The sequence below is a fragment of the Hippocampus guttulatus genome, chromosome 22 (assembly GCF_054856545.1).
Source record: "Hippocampus guttulatus isolate MCC_2025c chromosome 22, RoL_Hgut_1.0, whole genome shotgun sequence".
Classification (NCBI taxonomy): domain Eukaryota; kingdom Metazoa; phylum Chordata; class Actinopteri; order Syngnathiformes; family Syngnathidae; genus Hippocampus; species Hippocampus guttulatus.
Genome location: NC_141282.1, coordinates 106,475 through 128,466, shown reverse-complemented (window position 1 = coordinate 128,466; position 21,992 = coordinate 106,475). Strand labels below are relative to the sequence as shown.

At 46.0% G+C, this 21,992-nt stretch overlaps 1 protein-coding gene and 1 long non-coding RNA gene across 6 annotated transcripts; one reads left to right on the top strand and one right to left on the bottom strand.

The window, feature by feature from the left end:
* Nucleotides 1-5,948: 5,948 nt before the first annotated feature.
* On the top strand, nt 5,949-11,651 carry LOC147185876 (uncharacterized). 2 transcript variants are annotated; one of them, XR_015099175.1, is made up of 9 exons: nt 5,949-6,168; nt 8,621-9,575; nt 9,645-9,738; nt 9,825-10,175; nt 10,269-10,332; nt 10,508-10,617; nt 10,791-10,935; nt 11,099-11,268; nt 11,339-11,651. XR_015099175.1 is itself a non-coding variant. In XM_086102953.1 (9 exons), exons 6-9 carry the CDS (start codon nt 10,567-10,569, stop codon nt 11,341-11,343), a joined length of 375 nt encoding a protein of 124 aa, XP_085959079.1. In that variant the 5' UTR covers nt 5,949-6,168; nt 8,621-9,575; nt 9,645-9,738; nt 9,825-10,175; nt 10,269-10,332; nt 10,508-10,566; the 3' UTR covers nt 11,344-11,651. The 2 variants fall into 2 exon arrangements, 1 of the variants encoding a protein (XP_085959079.1); XM_086102953.1 differs by having other exon boundaries at nt 10,791-10,939.
* Nucleotides 11,652-18,461: 6,810 nt separating this feature from the next.
* On the bottom strand, nt 18,462-21,587 carry LOC147185875 (uncharacterized). 4 transcript variants are annotated; one of them, XR_015099179.1, is made up of 5 exons: nt 21,339-21,587; nt 20,107-20,179; nt 18,896-19,102; nt 18,775-18,816; nt 18,462-18,709 (listed from the first exon to the last, which is right to left on the bottom strand). It is a non-coding gene; the product is annotated as an uncharacterized LOC147185875 (long non-coding RNA). The 4 variants fall into 4 exon arrangements; XR_015099180.1 differs by lacking the exon at nt 20,107-20,179; XR_015099177.1 differs by lacking the exons at nt 20,107-20,179; nt 21,339-21,587 and adding an exon at nt 19,876-19,950.
* Nucleotides 21,588-21,992: the final 405 nt, after the last annotated feature.

Here is a 21,992-nt window from a genome sequence, read left to right as displayed (position 1 = left end):
GGTATGTTATAAGGATTTTTTGTTACGTTGCGAGGTGGTGGTGGACAGCAAAAAGCAGGCAGGAGGGAGGAGCAGGGTGAACTTGACAAACTATATTTAATAAAACAGAGAAAACTGAATCCAAAACAAACAAAGTGCTAACAACCAAAACGAATCCAAAGTAGCAAAACAAAACCATGACTGTGGTAAAAAACTAACAGGAACAGAACCATGACAGAAACAAACATGACAGTTGCAAGCAAAAAGCAACACAACACACATGACAGTAGCAGGAAGCAACAATGACCCGACACTGAATGTTCGGGCTGGGAGTCCTTTTAAACAACTAATTACCAAATGACCAACAGGTGTGCAGCTGCCGGGGGAGCCCTACAGTGCCACCTGTTGGTCCCTAAACCGAATCATGACATTTTTTGCTCTTTATAAGGATTTTTTTGGTAGTTTATATAGGTTGGCGCTCCGAAAAGTTGACAGGTATGCACGCCACATATTAAGCTTTGAACTACGACAACAGCTAAACTAGCCTAGCCGATGTAAGGATGGTCAGCAGACAAGGTTTACGTTTTATGTAACTTTTAATAGCAACGTGGCAGAGTCATCAAACATGCGGTGAGCTCACTCGCAGTCACTTTCTGGAACTCCCCCTTATAGGCGGGACCTCTCAATCAACTCGAGTATGCATACCTGTCAACTTTTCGGAGCGTCAACCTGTATAAAGTATGAAAAAAATCCTTATAAAGAGCAAAAAAAATCCTTATAACATACCAAAGCATTTTATATGTCAAAATAACGGCAGAAAAAAACCCACGAAATTTTCAATGATATTTATTGTAGATCTCCATAATATAATGTCTAGTCATCATTCTACTTAGTGGCATTACTGTGTTCAGAGTTGTATTCCTGCGTTACTTTTTTCACCAACTCCAAATACTGACCCATCGGCTCGAAGTTACAGCATCCATTCATATTTTCTTTGCACTGCAATAATGCTGTCAGTGTTTCTGGTGCAAGCGATTTTCGGAAATCTGTGTGAAGAGAAAGTTACCGGAAATGAAAGCATTCGAGTAGACGAGCACCATTCTGGGCAAAAGCAAACGGAACCACCTTTTAGGGGGGAAAAACCCCGGAAATTTTCAGTATCCGTATGATTTGTGCAATACGGCCATATACGTAAGATTCCATATGAACTAAGGCTAAACCGTGTGAGTTGACAGGTATGGTTTTTGTCATTTTTTTTCTTGACGAGTCGATGCTCGTTTTGCCATGAATTTTGTCCCAAGGGGTTTGTCATACAATCTTTGTTCGAATGCTGCAACTGTACTCCATACGCTAAACTATTACACGGATTTATTTGTGAATAGAAATCAAAGAAGACGAACCAAAATGTTCTTCTCGAATTATATCACTTTAGCCTCGACGCAGGACGACCATCGTTTCTTTATTGGACTGTAACATCATTATTTCAAGTTTCTGGGCCTAGCTTAGCTGACTTAGCCCTGCTTGCTAGCCGCTTCGTCGCGAAGCAGAGATCAAGTGTGAACGGAAACTGTGGTGGTTTTCTTGAAAAATGCGCCCAGGAAGAACAGCAGAGAACGAGGAGCAACTTTGTGGGGCAAAAGAGGAGAGCGATGCTGTGTTCAAGAAGTGTCGATTTGCCTCACGCAGTGCAGGTTTGGTCTCTTCTAGTTCTTACGCTATAAATCCACGAATTACTTTTCTTCATGTCATTATTAACTATACAGCACAACGCTGTATTTTCTGTCTAGAGTGGCCAAGCCAGCTGCCACGATTTTTCATACTTGCACATCCTGCAAGGGCCAGTTTCCAAATAAAAGCCTTCAAAGACATGGATGTACATATATTCAAAGATTTCTGCGCATTGTGGAGATCCACATAACAGACATTTGTACCAAAATCAACAGTTTCTTCAACACAGGAGCTGTCCGGCACACGTTTTTCAGCCAATCATGTACGAACAAACATACAGTATTTCGTTGACCGGTAAATGTCGGTCTCTTTGGACACACTCACACCATTCTGCAGCTGGAAGCAAGGCTCGAATTTTCATGACTTTGGAGCCTTTTTTTATACATTCGGAGTTTTTCAGATACATTCAAAATTTCCGGCGTTGTTAACACTCAACTCTGTGTTGCAACAAATGTACTCGTTACTTTTTTTCTCGTAGACTTGAAAATTGTGTCGCAGAACGAAATATTCCCATCTCTGGAATTCTATGAAAAGGAATTTCCTTCACCCGGAATAAAAACCTATCCATTAACATTTTGACTACGATATTACATTTTGCCGGAACTTACTTATGCGGAAGTTCCACCGTCCGTAACCCGGATGGAGAAGGAAAGGCCGCGAGAGCTTAAATACACGCAGCGCCCACCCGATGCGACGGAAGACACATGTTCATTCGAAACGACGACGTGTGAGTGACTTTTTATTGGCGTGCGTTTTACTGTAATTGCAAACGATTTTAACTTTATTTACTTACGTCCTGTAGATCGCGGCACGAGCTTAAAAAGCAGCGCCCACTCAACACAACGGGAGACACGACGGAAGAAACGTGTTCGCTTCGCCGTTTTCTATTATCGGAACCGAAACGATGACGTGTAAGTGACTCTTTATTGCCGTGCATTTTACTGTAATTGCGAAAGATTTTAACTTTATTCACTTATGTCCTGTAGATCATGGCATCGAAAATGAAGAACCCAACAAAACAAAACAACCCAAAATAGACTCATTTTTTTCCCAAGACGGAAAAAAATCAACATTAAAATACTCTACGTACTGTACTGTGTTGTGATTTTTTTAATACTCTATACCTGTACTGTATACTGTACTGCAGTTTTTGTTATATAAACAGATTTTGGACAATATATTTTTGCATTTTATTGCTTGTGTTGTTACACGTGCATTTTGTCAACATACTTGCAGGTTCATAAAAGACATGTACCATGCTCTTTTCCCAAATAAGGAAATTCTGTTCTCAGGACAGATTGGACAGCGCAAACATGAATCCGTACTCGAGAATATTTACTGGATTCTTTGAAGCTGTCATGATTGGGTTTAGGGACCAACAGGTGGCACTGTAGGGCTCCCCCGGCAGCTGCACACCTGTTGGTCATAGGTAATTAGGGCCTTAAAAGGACTCCCAGCCCGAACACTCAGTGTCGGGTCATGTTGCTTCTTGCTACTGTCATGTTTGTTTGTTTGCTGTTCCTTTGCTACTGTCATGTTTGTTTGTTGCTTCTTGCTACTGTCATGTGTGTTGCTGTTTGCTCTTGGCTTCTGTCATGTTTAGTTCATTGTTATGTTTTAGCTTTAGTCATGGTTTTTCTTTGATACTTTGGACTTTGTTTGTTTTGGATTTAGTTTTCTTTGTTTTAAATACAATTCTTCAAATACACCCTGCTCCTCCCTCCTGCCTGCTTTTTGGGGTCCACCACCACCATGCAACGTGACAGAAGCCTTTGTATTCATCTTTGAAGCTTTGATTTTAGTGGGTAGCGCACTATCAAACCCAAGAATACAGTTGGACTAATAATTTCTTCAAGGGTCTTAAAAATACAGCATGAAGTCACTAAATATGAACGTAAAGTACGAAAACATAGTGCCTCATATCATGAATATTCGAGGCCAGGACAGCTTTTGACTTTTCCACCACTCAAAAATGTGCAATGTCAGACTGTATGAATCTTTCCGAAGATAACCATGGATAAAACAAAATTAATTCATTTTAAAAAATCACCACTTGGGATAAAAGTAAAAATCCACCACCAGTAAGTGATTCTGCTAATGTCACTTAGCAAGTCATAATTTGAACTCATCTAGCTCTCCTTGTAACCTTCATTATAATTATCAATCATAATTCCATGTGTGTTTCTCGTGTCTTTCAGACATCAGCGAAGATGCTTGTCCTGAGGGGTTGGATGCAGAGACCTCTCACATTAAAGAGGAAGAGGAGAACAACGAGGTACCCCACTTGAAGGAGGAGGAAGAGCAGAAGGCCCCTTACATTAAGAAAGAGGAGGAGCTAGAGCACCCTTGCATGAAAGTGGAGGTGGATGAGCCTCCCGACGTCAAAGAAAAGGAGGAGGAGAAGGGGATCTGCAAGTTGCCATCGACTGGTGTCCCTCTGAAGAGTATAAATGAGGCGGACAGAGGGGCGGAGCCTCCAAGCAGCAGCTCATGTAAACACATGACAACACAGGGTATTGGAAACCACTGTGGACAACCAAAAGCAGATAGCCTCTTAGCTCCACTCTCAGATAGAGACAACACATCGTCAACCGCTGATGATAATGGTGAGAAACGGTTCACCTGTTCCGACTGCGGCCGGAAATTCTCTCGGGAAGGACACTTAAAAAAGCATGTAAGAACCCACACTGGTGAGAAACCTTTTTCCTGCTCAGTTTGTGGCCAAAGATTCTCTCATAGGGGAACCTTAAAATTACACACAAGAACCCACACTGGTGAGAAACTTTTTTCGTGCTCAGTTTGTGGCCAAAGATTCTCTCAGAAGGGAAACTTACAAACACACAAAATAACCCACACTGGTGAGAAACCTTTTGTTAGGTTAATTGTTTTTAGTTATGTTACATTTGCATAGTATTAATGATAAATTGATTATGCTTGCAATGAAGAATGCTGATGCCTGCAATGAAAAACGCTTATGCTTTTAATAAAGATATAATGCTTTTAAATAATATATACTCACATTGCTTAGTGTACTGTGTGGCAGTTGAGGGATGCAGAGAGCATGATAAGTATTAAGACTAAACGGGAGCAAGGTCGGACGTGGACGGAGCTGTCAACACCAGCTGCAACTTGATGTTTTTGTAACAATTGCACACGTGTATATAATTTACACTCACATACACGCACATAGTCAAACAAGTTCAGTGTGTGTTCAACAGCCCACACTCTTTAGGAGGACACACCTATGTAGTAGAGTCCCAATAAATGAGGGGGTGAGGATGGAGATCCTTGGGTGGCCTGCTGAGAACTGAAACCTAACGCTTCTCCTCATTCCCCCCTGGTACCAGAATTAAGTATCCTGTCTCCTCCTTGGGTTTTATTTCTATATGTCAAATTGATGGGCCTGACATTTTTGGGGGCTCGTCCGGGATAGCAATATACCTGATGCCTCCAGAAGATGAGTCGATGGCCAGGAAGACCGTGGCCACGGCTGAAACACCCTTTTCGGGACTGCGTTTCGGCTCCTCCCCTGGGGGCTGAGGGTTGACGCGAAGCCGGAGGAGATAGGACTGCTCTTGGTAGGTAAGGAACTCTTCAAAGGATGAATGAGTGTTTGCGCGCCGGGGCAGGCGCAGGTGGTCTTTAAATCTTTCAAGCCCTGAGCCATACTTGCCCTTATCAGGCAGATAGAGTCGAGTCTTTAAAACTGTTGAGGGCGGCGGTGTCCTGTAAGTACTTCAACTCCGCATTTATATTGAACAATACCTATGTTAAATATACTCAAATAAAACTTACTTTAAGAGTGACTGTGTAATTGATTGAGGTGAGGTTCGCTACCTCATCCGAACAGGGAATTTTGTGTGGCAACCGTCTGAGATGCAAGAATTTCCCGCCACCTTGGTGGTGGTCGACGGTTGGAAATTACCTCAGTCGGAGAGATTGTCACCCTGTTCAGGGGTGGAAGGACCCCCTCCACAGGACATGTTTAACATCAAAACAGGAACTGTTATCTCAAGTATCTGTGTTGCTGCCGTCACACCAAATGGTGGGTTGTGGTGGTCTGGTCTCACCTCACCACTCCCAACTTCTTCCAGCCACACCGAGTCAGATGACATGTTACTTTCTTTGTTTCCGGGATTTGCATGGAGGGGTAACTCCCCGCCTCTCATTATCATATTGTCTCTATATAATCTCATGACTGTGTTTCTTCTACGCTTCCTGACTGAAATCTGGAGCCCAAATCGATTCGTAAATTGCAGAAAAATAAATTAAAAGCTTCGAAAAAAGTGTTCATAGACTCCAGCGTGTTTTTGGATAACCAACATCCTCACCCTCTGAAATTCAACAAACATGCGGAGGAAGAGAAATGCCTCTCTTCCCCCAACATTTGGTGAGCCCGACGTGATTTCAGACTGAGCTTTTGGCCAACAGATTGAACACGAGGCGCCCAAGATTGACGAGGTAAGAGGACAATTCTTCTCTTAATTAATCTTCTGCCTGTTGGCTGAAATCAAGGTAAGAATTGCGTTTTGAATTGATATTCTAAAAAGATAACTTGTGGCTTGATGAACAGTGAAATGCGCAATTGTAATCAAAACACCTCATGTATAAAAAGATCGAGTGCTTTTGCTAAATTAAGGTTCGAGTGCTCTTGTTTGGAATTGTAACGAGTACTTTTGAAGGAATAAAAAGGGTCGAGCACAACACAAACCTATTTTGTAAAATAATGCCAAACTTACAAATGCTCAGATCTTGTTTCTGTGAGGGATGGTACAGGGGTTGGGGGGTCACCACGAAGCATTTGTGCTTTGGGCACCAAAATGGCTGGCGCCGGCTTTTCACAGCAGGGAGGTCGTTTCTGCACATCAGGGGGGCACACAACAAGGAGCGCTGAATAGTAGCTTTTTTCTTGAAGGGCGATGATGCGCACATCGGTCTGCTCACTAGAGACAAAAAATAATAATACATAGACAAACTGTAACACAACAATCTCTGTGTTTGATTAGCGGACTAGCTATATCGGAATGTCAGGTCTGTGCTGAGCAGCCAGTACGTATGCGCCCATTTTTGCCATACAAGTGCAATCAATAAACACAGAGGTGTATTTTGCTACTTTAAGATCTGCTTTTCCCAGGTACACCGATTCATTACAGTGAAACTTCTCTAGAACGAAACCTACATGGGCGAAAATACCCCCTAATGTGAAAAAATCTTCATGCATTAACACCATTCCTATTCTCCTGCCGCCCATATGACGAAAACCCCCCTGTTGCGTTGTACGAAATCATTTTCCCTGCTCTAGCCTCGCGAACAGATTCACTACAACGAAGTCGAATCCAACAGCGACCTCAACTGCTTCGTTCGGAAATGGCAACAGCAACCACCACACTGGTTTACACAGCTCCGAATTTCCTCAACGCATCATACTCATAGCTGTTCTGCCATTGGCTTACCGAGCATCATTCTGGCCTCTGATTGGCCAAGAACGAACTCACTGTCTACGAGTGTAGATACTGCAGCTAGATCCGTGGAAAATAGAGTGGAATGCATCTGATTAGCTGCTCGGATTAAATTGCTTATGGCTCGACGAACATTCAAATAAACGAACGTTTCCTCGAATGCTTTACTTGTTATCATGCTAAAAACCTTACGCTAACTGGAGCGCTAATTAGAAGGCGAGTTCCATCGCGCTAACAATGGCCATTGAGGACTACGAAGCGTCCCGTGGCTAGCTTAAAAGTTCATTGCATGACATCAGCTGAGCAACGCTGTCCTCGGTGGCGATCGAGGGGAGGTCGAGTTAAAGACAGTGAGATAGTGGAAAGAAAAGCCACCGGGTCCAGGAAGTATCTGTTATTGTTAGATTCAGATGCAGCATGAACGTTGCATTGCTAAAATGGCTACAAAACGGACCTTTGGATGTCAAGCAGCTAAGACAAGAAGCGCTCTGACGCTGGAAGAGAGGGTAAAAGTCATCAAAATGAAAGACAGAGGAAGCCAAATAAAAGACATTATCTAAGAAATTGATGTAAGTGAAAGTGAATGCTAATCGTAGATGTCGCAATTTCTTTCCCTTTATTCTTTCTACACTAATGAAGTGTCAAATAAGTGTGTGCTTATAATTATGCACTATTGGAATAAAAATAAAGAGTACACATACGATTGTGTGTGCGTGTACACATACGTTTGTGTGTGTATGTGTGTGTGTGTGTGTTTACATCTGAGATCAAATTTGCTACAGTGAAAAAAACCCTGTTGTGAAAAATGTCTTGCTGCGTTGTAGAGGAGTTTCACTGTACTACCGATGGAAGTTTTCATAATTCACTCTTGTGCTAAATCATTGGAGCAATACATCCCGGCCCCCGAGGCCTTGAATTTGACACTGTCGGTCGGTGAAGGCCCTTGTTATCGAGGAATGCGGCCCCCAGAACAAGGCGACGGCTCCTGGTGCTTGTGTCTCCGATGACTGTGGAGGCCCAGTTTTCCCCGGAAGCCCCGCCCGCAGGATTGACAGAAGTGGGTTGGGGTGCCGGGCGGTTGCCGGGCCCTCTCCTTCCTCCGCGCTCGCCGCTCCTCCTCCACAGCGACGAGTCGAGTCTCGAGCATCTGGACCCCGCCCCGCACAGCCCCACGCCAGGCCGCCCGATCCGCGGCCAGGTCAGCCCACTGTGCCGGGGGAATCCGGCACCGCTGAAGATGACCCTTTAGCTGGTCTTTGAATCGTCTTTTCGGGCCACCGCGGGGACGGGTGCCCTCCAGCAACTCCGCGTAGAGGAGCTGCTTCAGGAGACGGTCGACGCTCATCCGCTGCACGTGGCCGGCCCACCGCAGTTGGGCCAGGGTGATCATGGCCTCGATGCTCGTGAGGCCAGCCCGGGTGAGGATCTCATTATTGGTCACTTCTTCCTCCCAGGAAACTTTGAGGAGAGAGCGGAGTCGTCCTTGGTGGAACCTCTCGAGCCTCTTGATGCTGCTCCGGTAGAGGGTCCAACATTCGGCGCCATAGAGAAGGGTCGGGAGGACGACAGACTTGTACACCATGATCTTCGTGTTGGTGGAAATGGCGTGATTCCTGAAGACCCGACGACCGAGGCGTCCAAAGGCTGTGTGGGCTGCCTGGATATGGTAAGTGAGGTCCTCCATGAGGCCGGCATCCTCCTGGATAATGCTGCCCAGGTAAGGGAACGCCGAGACCTGCTCGATGGGTTCGTCGTCGATGGTGATTTGGGGTGGACGATGGTTCAGGTGGAGGGTCTTTGTCTTTTTGGTGTTGACGGAGAGGCCAAAGGTCCTGTACGCCGCGGCGAAGCCGTCCGTGATGAGCTGGAGGCCCCCGGAGGAGTTGGAGACCGAAGCATTGTCATGAGCGTACTGGAGTTCGCTGACGGTCGTGACCATGGCCCCCCGCCTGCTCCTCAAACGGCTGAGGTTGAAGAGCGACCTTTCAGTTTGGTAGCGTAGAGTGATTCCGTGCTCCTGGACAGGGGTGACGTGGTGGATGAGCGCGGCGATGTAGAGGCAGAACACCGTCAGCGCCACCGTGCAGCCCTGTTTGACTCCGGTCCGAACCGGGAATGGGGGAGTCATTTCGCCCTGAGTCAGGACGCAACCCTTCATGTCGTCGTGAAACATCCGGATGAGGGATATGAATTTGGGGGGGGCAGCCTTGACGTTCCAGCACTTTCCAGAGTGCTGCTCCGGGCACAGAATCAAACGCTTTGGCCAGATCATAAAAGATGGCGTGGAACTCCCTCCGCTGCTCCCGGCACTTCTCCAGGAGCTGTCTGGCGCAGAACACCATGTCCGCGGTTCCCCTTCCTCGACGGAAGCCCGCCTGGGACTCCGGAAGAACCCGGTCAGCGAGAAAGGTGAGTCGGTCGGCCAGTATACGACAGATGAGTTTTCCAGCAGTTGACAGCAGGGAAATTCCACGATAGTTTCCACAGTCGAGTTTGTCGCCCTTCTTGAATATCGTGACAATGACGGAGTCCTTCAGGTCCCCAGCATTGAAGGATGAAGGTGTGGAGGCGGGTGAGGAGATGTGCACCCCCAGCTTGTAAAAGTTCTACGGGGATATCGTCGACTCCAGCAGCTTTGTTCTTCTTCATCCTCCTCAGGGCTCCGGAGATCTCCCGGAGAGTCAGCAGCTCCATCATCCAGTGTTGCACGGGTAGCTGGGGGACAGGATCGAGGAAGCCGTCTATTGCGCTTGTCGGACGGTTCAGGAGCTCCATGAAATGCTCCTTCCATCGCTGGTGAGTATCCTCCTTTTCCTGCAGGATTGTGCCGTCCTTTGCCTTCACAGCCATTGGAGCACTGTGAGCCAGACCGATGATCTTCCTCGTTGCTTCGAAGAAGGATCTGGTATCGTGACGGTCAGCGAAACTCTGCATTTGGTGGGCAAAGTTAACCCACCATTGACTTTGGATCCTCCGGATCTCTCTCTGTGCTTCACTCTTGGCCGCCCGGTAGGCTTCTTCAAGTCTCTTGGAGGAAACGCAGTTCTGCCATGCAATGCGAGCCTCTCTCTTTCTTGAAATCAGTGGCTCAATTTCTTCCAGGTTTTCGGCAAACCAATCAGGATTTCTCCTCTTCTGGACACCGAGGACCTCTTCCGCGGATTTGGTGAGCGCAGTCTTCAAGTGCTCCCAGTCTGAGTGGACAGTGGCAGGAAGGGTCTGACGTTGAGTGTCCAGTTTGTCGGCTAGGGACGTCTGGTACTGTTCGAGGACTTCGGAATTCCTCAGCAGCCCAACATTGAAACATATCCTCTTGGGGATCTTTTTTCTTCTTTTCGCAGGCGCGATCTTCAGCCTAAGTCTTGAGGCTACCAGCCTGTGATCGGACCATCCGTCATCCATGGAGCGGATGGCCCTGGTGACCATGACGTCCGATCGGTCGCAGATTCAGGTAAGGACGTAATCGATCAGGTGCCAGTGGCCCGATCTTGGATGTTGCCAGGTGGTCTTGTGCTTGTTGGCCATCCGAAACAGTGTGTTGGTTATCACCATCTCCGTCTCTGCGCAGAGACCAAGGAGTAGTTCTCCATTTTCGTTGCAGTTGCCAACGCCTTCCTTCCCCAGAATCCCTCCCCAAAGCTGATGGTCCCGGCCGACCCGCGCGTTGAAATCCCCCAGAACCAAGAGCTTATCCTGGGGGTTGACGCGGAGAATCAGGCCACGCAGCGCAGCATAGAGGGACTCCTTCGCCTCCTCCGAGGCGTCCAGGGTAGGTGCGTAGGCGCTGATGATGACAAGGGATTGGGATTGACACAGAGGTAGGGTGATGGACATGAGTCTCTCAGAAGTTCTTACGGGGATGATGTTGTGATCCCTGACCAGACGTGACTTGACGCAGAACCCTACACCGTGAATTCTTCTCTCCTCCACAGCTCGTCCGCTCCAGAAGAAGGTGTACCCGTGCCGAGGCTCCTCGATCTGCCCGGCACCAGGGAGACGGGTCTCGGAGAGGGCCACAATGTCCAGGCCGAGCTTCTGAATCTCAAGGGCGATGAGGGCAGTCCTGCGCTCCGGTCTCTTTGCTCTTACATTGTCCATCAGGGTTCGTACATTCCAAGCGCCGATTTCCAGGAAAGCAGTCCGGTTATTGCATTTGTTTCGCCCGCATAAAGGATGAATCTGCTGGAGGCGGGTCTCCAGCCGATCGTTGGCGGTGATGGGCGTGTTTAGGCCGCCTTTTATTGGCTCTTCTTCGGATTGAGGGGAGCAGCGCTGCGACTAAAGAGTCCTGCTCTGCCACCGTGGTCGCTACCTCTCCCCCGCGCCATCACCAGTTCGCAAGGGGAGCGACCATCGTGCCACGGCCGCCGACGTGTGGTTGTGGAGCTAGGGACGTGGGCCCTCATCTGAGCCTGTCCCCGACGCCCCGCGCCATCGCCGCCGGACTTCTTGAGGTTGAGGGAATCGGGAGAGGGGGGAAACGGGTTGAGAGGGCAGGAGGGGGGGGGGGGGGAATCGCCATCCTGGGGGCTATGTAGCTTGAGGGAGGGGGGCGGGTCGTAACCCCGCCCCCGCACTTCGACCCCGTGGCCAGGGTCCACGGCAGCGCGGTGGCCGACGGTGGTGGTCCAGGGGGTCTGCAGCACCCGAGGTTGGACCGTGGGTGCGCCGGGCCCGGTGTTTTATTTTGAAGGGTGGGCATTCCTTCATAACCCAGGGGGATGGTCGGCTTGGGGATCCGGTCCGCCACCTTGCTAGGCGCTTGACGCCAGGACTGCGGTGGATTTGTATACCGCCGGGCGCGGTCTCGTGGGGTTTTGCTGACCCGAAGGTCATTACCACTTTGCACCAACTCTCCAGTGATGGAAAGTCCCGTCAATTCGGCATGGAGGCTCCCTTACGGACTTCACTGCGATCCACTAGGAATTGGCGATGGTTTGATCCGCACCTTTGAGCCTAGGGATCGCAGATCTTATGCAACCTTGACACTGTACATCTTTTTGGAATATGGGAGGAAACCGGAGTACCTTAGACGACGGGGAAGAACATGCAATCTCCTCACAGGACTGCTGGAGCCGGTCGAGTACCGTGTCGCCCACAATATTTTTGAAGGAAGAAAAGCACTGTTAAGGTTGTATGATTGCCTTTTTACAACTGAGTCAGCAGAGGGCAAAGTAACTCTACTCTGCGTTGTTCGTGGTGAATGACGTAGTCAGCCATGTAAAAAAGGGGCACGTTGTTTTTCATTTCTCTCTCTCTGCCTGTTGAAATAAATATGCCGGTGTATGGCTGAAGAAAACATGTCCTTCTTAGGATGGGAGAATATTGGATGTCAGTCGACAAGCATTGTGAAGTAACCCTGCTATGAAGCATGACAGTAATTAAAATAGACTTCGTAGAAAAATGATATTGAAAACTGCACTGTGATCCTAAATCAGACAAACGTTTTTCATTTTGGAATGAAATGTGTCATGTAACTATTTAATTCTCTTTGACTTCATGTTGCTTTGTTTTACTCTGCTTGTACCCTGCCGCCAGATCGACACTGCAAATGAAAATTTGATTTCAATGGCCTTCCCTGCAGAAATAAAGTTACATAAAAACCACACCTTTTCCATTTTTGATAGTTTTTTTTACATCAAGCAAACCACGTTAACGATGAGGACAATGCAGATGACCATATTAGGAAACAGGAAGTCAAGCAACAAAGTGATGGCTTGTTTTCAGTGAGAAGCTCCAACGTACACTGCAACGATTTAATAGGGAGAAGAATATTTAATGTAAGGTTTTTTTAGTCTAGAAAAGTAGTGATGGGGGGAAATGCAGTGCTGTGCGTGGAGGCGGGTGTGTCGAGAAAGTTTCGGCGGAAAATCTACTCAACTCAACTCAACTGTATTTATAAAGCACTTTAAAACAACCACCGCTGTATACAAAGTGCTGGGTATGGAGCAAACATCATCCATAGAACTAGAAACAGTAAAACAATAAATTGATAGAAAAAACAGTGGAAAAAAATAATATATATACAAAATATACGGCAAAGCAATATAAATTAACTTTATGTCAAGCGGAAATCACCATTATTAACCAGCGCGCGCACACACACACACACACACACACACACGTACACACGCACACACACACACACAAACACACACACACGCACTAGAGCAGGGGTGGGCAAACTACGGCCCGCGGGCCGGATCCGGCCTATTGGTCTTTTTAATCCGGCCCGCCGAAGATTGGTGCACAATTAAGGTTTGATTGCATTCATTTCGTTTGGACTTGTAATGGCAGGTATTTCAACACCAGGTGGCGCAGTTACCTCAAGTTGCAGAGCACAGGGAGGGAGGGGAAGACGAAGAAAGAGGGAGAGAGTAATGACCATGGAAGGGAAAGTGATATGTATCTGATTAAACGAAGCGGGTAACAAAGTACGAAACATTCAGGAGACGCCTGGAGTCGGAAAGACTCAAATCTATGAGACTTTGAAAAACAAGGAAGCGATTCTTACTCAGTCCAATTCTGGCAATTTCCATGCTCAGAGTGAATTGCTTGTGGCTCGAGTAAATGAACATTTCCTAGAATGGTTTGATTGTTATCATGTTAAAAACTTTCCGCAAACTGGACCGCTAATAAGAGTCGCAGAGCAGTCAAATGTGTAGAGCGTGAACAACAGGGGGCTCAGTACACATCCTTGAGGAGAACCGGTGCTGAGTGTGATGGTGGAGGAGAATGTTACATTATTACTGGCATACAAAGACATTGTGCTATCTTCTTTATTTTCTATTTCTATTTCTAACTTTTGGCCCGGCCCTCCACAATATTTTCTGCTTCTCATTTGGCCCCTCCGGGAAAATAGTTGCCCACCCCTGCACTAGAGGTAAGATCGGGCCGCCAGAGCCCGAGCCCGACCCGACCCGAAATGTCAATCATTGCTTCGTGTTCGGGTCGGGTCGGGCTTCTCTCTCGCTGACTTTTTATTTATTTTTTTCGAGGCCGTCAATAGTTTTGGCCATGAGAGACCGTGGTTCGCAAAAAAACAGAAGTCGCCTCATCACAACACGTACTGTACTAAACTCTTGCAATGACAATTCAAAGAACTCCTTTCTGCCTCTATATATGATCCACCCATCATTATTCTTTTTTGTCTCTCTGCTTCTCTCTCTTACAGTGCCGCGCTAGATTCTTAAGGACGTACTGCTGCTGTTGTTAATGGCCCGATTTTCAACACGTCAAAATGACGGACGGCCTTAATATTTTTCATCAACTCTTAAAAAAAATCCGTCAATGATGGAAAATTGTCGGTTCGTGTGCCCTCTGCAGAAACAGAAATATAAAAGATGTAAATGTTTATACAGTCTTGTTTAACTTAGATTTCGTTCCAAAAGACAGGCTTTGTTCTCAGAAATCACCCCTCCTCCTCCCGAGTCCTCACAAATAAAATATGAAATGTCGGGTTTGCTTCGGGCTCGGGCCTGCAAATCAAGCTCAGTGATCGGGCTCGGGCCGGGTCAGGCTTATATACCCTCGGGCCAGTTCGGGTCGGGCTCGATTTTCTTTAGGACCGATCTTAGCTCAAACACACACACACACACACAATGAAGCAAAAAATACCTATTACATCACCTATATCAAAGTGCAGGCCCACGGGCCAGATCCGGCCCGCGAGAATGTTTTCAGTGCCCCCTGGGATGATATTGATTTATTATTAGAACCGGCCAGCAGACCGCAGCAAGCCGGGAGCCCGCAGATCTTTTTACACACACCAATACTACATTTCCCACAATGCAACGGTGACGCACCAAGCAGTCGGTCACTTTCATTTCAAAATTTATTAGTGCAGCAGTCACTCACATAACAGTGACGTTAGCTTTCAGATACCCATCAAAAATGGCAAAACGGAAGGTGGACACCGAGGACCGGGGGCTTCAAACAAGGCGGGAGTCGGACTAATGTTCACAGACGTAGCTGGAAAATCTGTGTGTCTTCTGTGCGGAGAAAGTGTGGCGGTATTGAAAGAGTGAAATCTGAGATGACATCATGAAACAAAACACGCAAACAAAAACAAGAATATGTACATGGAACAAAGGCTACAGAAGGTTGAGGAATTAAAACGAAGCCTCAAATCTCAACAGGCTCTGTTCCAAAAAAGCCAAATCATAAAGCCAGGCTGCTGTTACGGCCAGTTTTATTGTGGCAGAAGAGATCGCCAAATCAGCCCGGCTACTTACGGAGGGGGGTTTCATTAAAAACTGTATGCTTAAAGTTTGTGACGAAGTTTGCCACGAAAAAAGCAACTCTTTTTAAACGTGCGCATGAGCAGAAACACCATTGCCGAGCGAGTAGAGCAGTTGTCCATTTATCTCAAAGAGCAGCTTGTGAAAAACGGAAAAGATGTCATCGCATATTCCTTGGCTGTGGATGAGAACGCTGAAGTTTTTGACTTAAAAGAGCAACGGACAACACTGCGGTCGAACTGCAAATCCCCTAATCTGTTCCAAGGCCTGCCCCCCCACCCCCCGAAATTCAAACAGAAATGTTTTATTAAGTATAAAAATGCATCAAAATATGTAACAAACATACAGCATGTTACAATTACATTATTGCACTATAATGGAGAATTGTGCAAAATGGAAAAAAACAGAATAAAGAGTAAAAATGATCATTTAACTTTTAATTGCATCCTCGTAGTTTTTTTTTTTTTGCCCTCTTTAGTTAATATTCTTTTTCAGAAGTGTTTTTTGCCTTACGTTTTGTAAAAAACTGTGCGTTTGCTTTTGGCGGCTTTTAACAATCTTTCGAAAATGTCAAAGGCAAACATTAGCAAAGCGATCGCCCGAATTGTGAAGACTTTTTCTGGGTGATTCACATTTACATAAAACCATCTTAACGTCTCATGGCCCGAGGGGCGAATGACAAGGATGCTGCATGACACAGATCGATTAATCGACACACACAGGCACAAACGATTGAGGCCCCTCTCAGCCAATGGGATGCCAAGAAGATGCTCGCGATTAGCCAATGGCAGAACAGCTATGAGTGTGTTGCGTTCAGGAAACTCGGACCTGCGAAAAGTGTCCCGAACTGTATTTTTTTTACCTTTCGGATCTTGAAATTTCTTTTGGAACAAGAGGCAATATTTTCCTGTTGAGAAGTTTCAAAACTTGAAAACTTTTTATGAAGAGGCGTTCGTAAGTAGAGGTACCAGTGTAAAAGTAAAAGGCAGCTTGGGCCGCGGCTTCACGTGATCAGGGTGGAGCTTCAGTCACCCGATGAGTTTGTGAGTTCAGAGCTTGAGTTCAGAAGGAGAAGCAGAGTTGACAGAAATTTCTTCAGCATGTTGCTGTCAGCTTGGTTGCTGCTCGTCATCACGGTGGCGGGTGAGTGCTGCTTGGCGAGGCGAAGAGTCACTCAACATGTCACCGAATGCTGAAACAGCTTTTGTCTTATCCTTCAGGCACCAGCAGCGAGCTGGTGGCGGTCACTACTGAAACGTTGGCATCAAAAGGCAGTCGGGTGACACTATCATACATTTACACCGATAAGGCTACGAGTAGTGATTATTTTCTCTGGTACAAACAACTTCCTGGACAAGCGCCACACTTCCTGCTTTCCCACTTTGGAAACGGCAAACCATTGAAGGGCAAGCCGGGAATGTCGGTCAACATGACAAGTGACAGGGAGCGAGTGCACCTGCACATGGAGGATGTGTCGCTTGAGCACTCGGCAGTTTACTACTGTGCTGTGACACCCACAGTGACACATGCACCACATTCTCGTTACAAGAACATTTCCTGCTCCTCAACTCATCACACTCGCCTCTTATCAGAATCAGAATCAGAATCAGAATATTATATTATAGCTGTGATGACCATATTATAGAGGAACAGCTTAACTAGATACATAAACCCAAATTCTAAAGTTTGAACGTTGTGCAAAATGTGAATAAAACTAAAGACTTTTTTTTTCACCCTCGTTTACTTTTCAAATGGTTTTTGGTCATCATGAATTTTGAAGGTCAGTGTTTTGTGACGCAGTGTCATGGATGTTCCTGTGTACCAGAAGAAGCCTGATTCGCTTCCTCAACAGTTTATCAGCCAATAAGTATTCGCAAGAAGAAGGAGAAGCAGATGGGGCAAAGACAAATTTCAGGTGACACCAAAGAACCACAGTACGGCGCTGTGACTTGGGAGGACATGTCTCCGAATGTGCACATTGATGTCATTACAACAGGAAGTGAAGGTCGTGCCCACTCAGCCACAAGTCAGCATTCATGTGAACCGCAAATGCTGTGCCATGAAGCTCATGCTGACACATCCTCTGGCGCGCCTGCACAAAAACACCTGCAGCTGCCTCGTGTCAGAGACCACGTTGGGGGAGTGGCCTCACAGGAGGAGATGAGCCACTGTGACAACACGCTGCTGCTGCTGTGCAGGGGACGTTCTTGTCTCATGGCTCATTTCAACTTCATCTCATACTCACTGATCTTATGTTTTGTTGTGATGTTATGCAAGCACAAGGAGGTCTTTCTCCTCATCACTGGTGCAAGAGGATATAAGTTGTCCCATTACATTCCTGACATCCACGACAAAGGTCAGGCGTGGAAAAGGATCAGGAGACCAACAGCGGCTGGCGCTACTGACTGTTATTGCTCATAAAGTGACAAAAACAGAAATCCAAACCTTCCCCACTCTGCGCACTGATATGAACACAGCTGTGATGACCATACTGTTGAAACCCAATAAAGACCCAACGACAACCATCCAATTATCGCACACTGTTCTGAAATCAAACCTGTTTAAAAGTTGCGGAAAGCGATGCTCCTCGTTCTACCTGATCTTCATTTCCTACACACAACAAACATCCTGTCCCAGTAAGCTTTTGAGACAGAAACCATCGCCGCTGTCATCTGTGGTGCAGGTGCCATGGCCACCGCTTCCTGTCGAAAGAGCAGCAGACACGCACACCAACGCTCATCCTGAAATAGCGCAAGTCATTTTTAACTCATGCTCACAAAATAAAGACTGATAGGCTTGCTAAATGATGTGGGATTTTTTTTTTAATGTGTGGGTTGACTCTCATTCATCCAGGTCATGGCAAAAGTTGAATCGAGGCAAGTGAATTCTTCTGTATTGTTGATTTTTTTTTTCAAAATGGCCTTCTATCATTTGAACAATTTGTAATCATGCTGATTTGATGTCTTTTTTGTATTTTATTCATGACTTATTAGTTTCTGTGGGTATAGAATCTTGGGGGACTCTTTTGAATCATCCAAAAAAAAAGGAAGCAACAGCCTTTTAAAAATGTTCTTTTATTGAATTTTTTGTTGATTTAATGACACATTTTATTGCTCACTGACATGTAAAAAGTGGCACGTTCTCACACAAGCACAGCAGCAAGAGGAAGATGGTGGCGCCGTGCTGGCTACTCTGGTGCCCGGAACCACAGGCCCAGTGTCATGACACAGTTGATGGCGAGCGTCTTGGCAAAGATGAGGCGCAGGGTGAGGACGGCGAGGGACAGAAGGTTCACCTTCTCGTCTGCCGGCAACATGCACATTTAGCTCAGCCCGACAGACTGCGCCTCTCGCATGTTCAATACTAACCTGGCACCAAAGCGACCTGGCACCACCCTGGTCCACTTTCACCTGTGGCGATTAAACAGGAAGCAGACATGAGGCGGTGACTCCATTTAGAGTACTAGAGGTCTGGCTTGACCCTTCTCACCTTCCTCACATGTGTCGTTATGTGCGGCTGTCAGCAGTACCACCTGGTTGTATAACGAGTCGTCCGATATTCGCACGGGGTGTGACTCCTCGAACATGTGATGTTTTCCCACTTTCTCCGTGGCATTGCGTCGGCTGAAGCCGGTGGCGAGACACACCGTCAGGTTGCTAGTCTCAAGTTTGTAGAAGGATGGCTCAAAGTCCTCCCCTAAAACACCAACCACATGCTCACATTACAAGGGAAGTTGCGTCAAAAGTTTTCATGACCATAATATGGAATATAAATGACCAATGCAAGTGGCTCCCCTCACTCCTTTTAAAATCAAGGCAGTCAAAGGACTTTGTCGAAGCAGAAATTGACTCGCTGGGGTGTATGAGATTGGCGCACACCAAGTGCATTAATTTAGCAGCAAGCTCTCCCCTTGCGGATTATATATTTGGCTGGGCATTTGACGTGGACAATTGGAGAGCACCTTGCAACCCTGTTTGAGCATCCATGGGGACCAAAATCATGAATGGCTATTTTTTTCAGTGTTTGGTTCCTATTTTTAATTTAACATGAATGAAAATGGAAATAAAACCATTTAGATGTTTTTCCCATTGATGCAGTTTGGGTTCTGGAGTTGACTACTGGCTTTGAAGAAACTTGCTGGTTCCTGACATGGCAAAAATGCAACAACAGCTTTTATATTAAATTCGTGACAGAGTTTGTGAAAGTTTCACACAAAACATGTAGACATGTAATGAGCAAATCCCCAAATTTCATTTAATTGAGCTGCCACCTTGACTTTGCCATTTTTCCACGCACCAGTCTCAACACTCAATCTGGTTCCACATCCAAACAACGATGACGAATTAGACAATGTGAGGCTCAACAAAACAAAAAAGAAACAATATGAACTAGCTGAGTTTCTGTTTCAGATTTTAATTCAAACAAAACTAAGTAATTATCTTCCAAAAACGCCCAAAAATCCCACTTACAGGTTTCCACCGTCAATCTGGTTCCACTTCCAAAAAGTAACCTGTTGTATCCTGTCACACATTAGTTGCTTCCTTTCCAAGAACCTCCTGAGATCTGTTTTGAACTTGCAAACCTCAACAGGCTCCACGGTGTAAAAAAATGGACACAAAAAATGTATTTCATCTTGTTTTATCTCATCTTTTTGAGGTAGTGACACAATTTGGGTTGCGATACATCAAAGCCAAACTTACGAGTGTCCACAGTCAGTCTGGTAGAGTACTCTCCAGTTTCCTGACACACATCAGTTGGTCACCTAACAAAAGCCTGAAGTGAAAGAAGAAGAGCACAATCGGAATCCTTATGGGGCTGAGGTGGTACTATGGTCGTTTTCATGGAAACCATGTCGACTGGACACCCTTCTCCAAGTGTCTGTGAAAGAAGATTCTCGGCAGAAGCAAGCAACTGAACCTTTCCCCGAAAAATTGAGTGGAGAAAGAAAAATGAGTATTCACTAACAATGATGTCAATACAAGAGGTGGAAAATACAAGCTCCCGTATATATTAAGATCATCCTGATTTCCACTGTCATTCTTGTCCCGCCCCCGAAGACAATCTGGAAGCCTGCAGCAGCCTTCTTGTAACAACATCCACTGTGACACAAAGCTGCAACTACATTGGCCACGCCCACAACCTCTGGCTTCACTATGCTGGCATCATGTTGCCTCTCTTCAAAGTTCCGCTCAAAAGTCATTCACATCTATTTTAATATTACCAGGTGGTCCGAAGTAATGGTACAAAGTTCAGGAAAATGATACAGGGTCCGACATTAACAGTGGCCCAATGGCCTTATGGCCCTGGACCAGTATGCCACTGTGGTCAGGCCACCACCGACATTCTAGATGCGGGCTCGGTAGTCCAGTACAAATTTCATGAAATTGAGTTTTTAGCTGTCAGGCGAGGCAATCAAACTGTCTCAAAAGCAAAGGATGTTTTGGGCTCTCAAAAGTCAAAAGTTGTCTTGTTTGAGGTTCAGAGTGACTTTTCAGTGAAAGATTCATTGTTCAAAAGTAAGTGGCCACAGTAAACAACCAAAACATATTATGCTGGTGCGTGCTCAATTATTTCCCACAACAATATGTATTGGCTCGAACAAGAAATAAGATCAGAAAAAATATTTTTCATCTGGATCTGGACGTTAATCACAGTCACACCAAGTGAACTTATTCGTACTATTTGCTTGCCTGGCCACAAGGAATCAGAAAAAAAAACAAAAAACCAACATGTAGAACAATAAGCGCTTGCGAAGGCAAGGTACAAGAGAACAATGAGAATACACAAACGAAAAATCACAAGTCCAATAACGTGAAACCAAATATCAAGATCGATAAAAAAAGAATACAGTATTGAAAACGAGAGTGACTATGAAAGTATTAAGGAATTATTCCGCTAGAAGTAGTAGTAGAACACGGTTGAGGAATTTCACCTTGCTATGAGAACTATTGGTACCGGTCTCTGTCCTGAACATCCGCTACTTAAAACAAAGAATGTAGGGTGAAGTTGGGGTCCTATTTCCCCTTGAGTGATTAACAGCCCCCAAGTGTCTTCTTTTGCGTCCCCCAGTTCCTGAAGGCTGTCAAGTTCCCTCAAGGAGGAACTCTTATCTCGAGATTTGTGCACAGCAGATGTGGTCTGTACTTAGTCAAAATGCCAAGATCGAACTGCATTGACTTTCTTTGTTTCAGATTTTTACATAAGAGGAAGGACTGCCCGCCCCTAATTAACATAATTAACATACTATGCCTATATATACGTGTGACTGTGGTTGTTCGGGGCTTCCTGATGAAATCTGAGACTCACAGGAGCCCAAAGAAGAAGCCACTGAAGAAAAGACGACGTGGTGTTGGGTCTTCTTCCACCTTATAGAGAGATAAAAAAACCTGTGTCCAAGGAGGGCCAAGAGCAAATTGACAGCTCCCCCTCCTCAACAGAAAGGCACCGAGCGGTCACACGTTTCCTGCTTTCCGTCTCACCGAGTGCCAGCTTGCCACGTGCCGAAAGGTCGGCGAGTATCGAAAGTGACAGGAAGCAGGTTCACCTGCATATTGAGATGATTATGGGCATACAGTATTTACCTTAA

What these genes read in the sequence shown, in the direction of transcription:
- LOC147185876 (XM_086102953.1), top strand. Translation starts at nt 10,567, where the DNA reads ATGGAGCGGATGGCCCTGGTGACCATGACGTCCGATCGGTCGCAGATT. An exon ending in CCGATCGGTCGCAGATTCAG is followed by an intron (nt 10,618 to 10,790) that starts GTAAGGACGTAA and finishes TTCCTTCCCCAG; the next exon opens with AATCCCTCCCCAAAGCTGAT. An exon ending in CTCCGAGGCGTCCAGGGTAG is followed by an intron (nt 10,940 to 11,098) that starts GTGCGTAGGCGC and finishes TCTCCTCCACAG; the next exon opens with CTCGTCCGCTCCAGAAGAAG.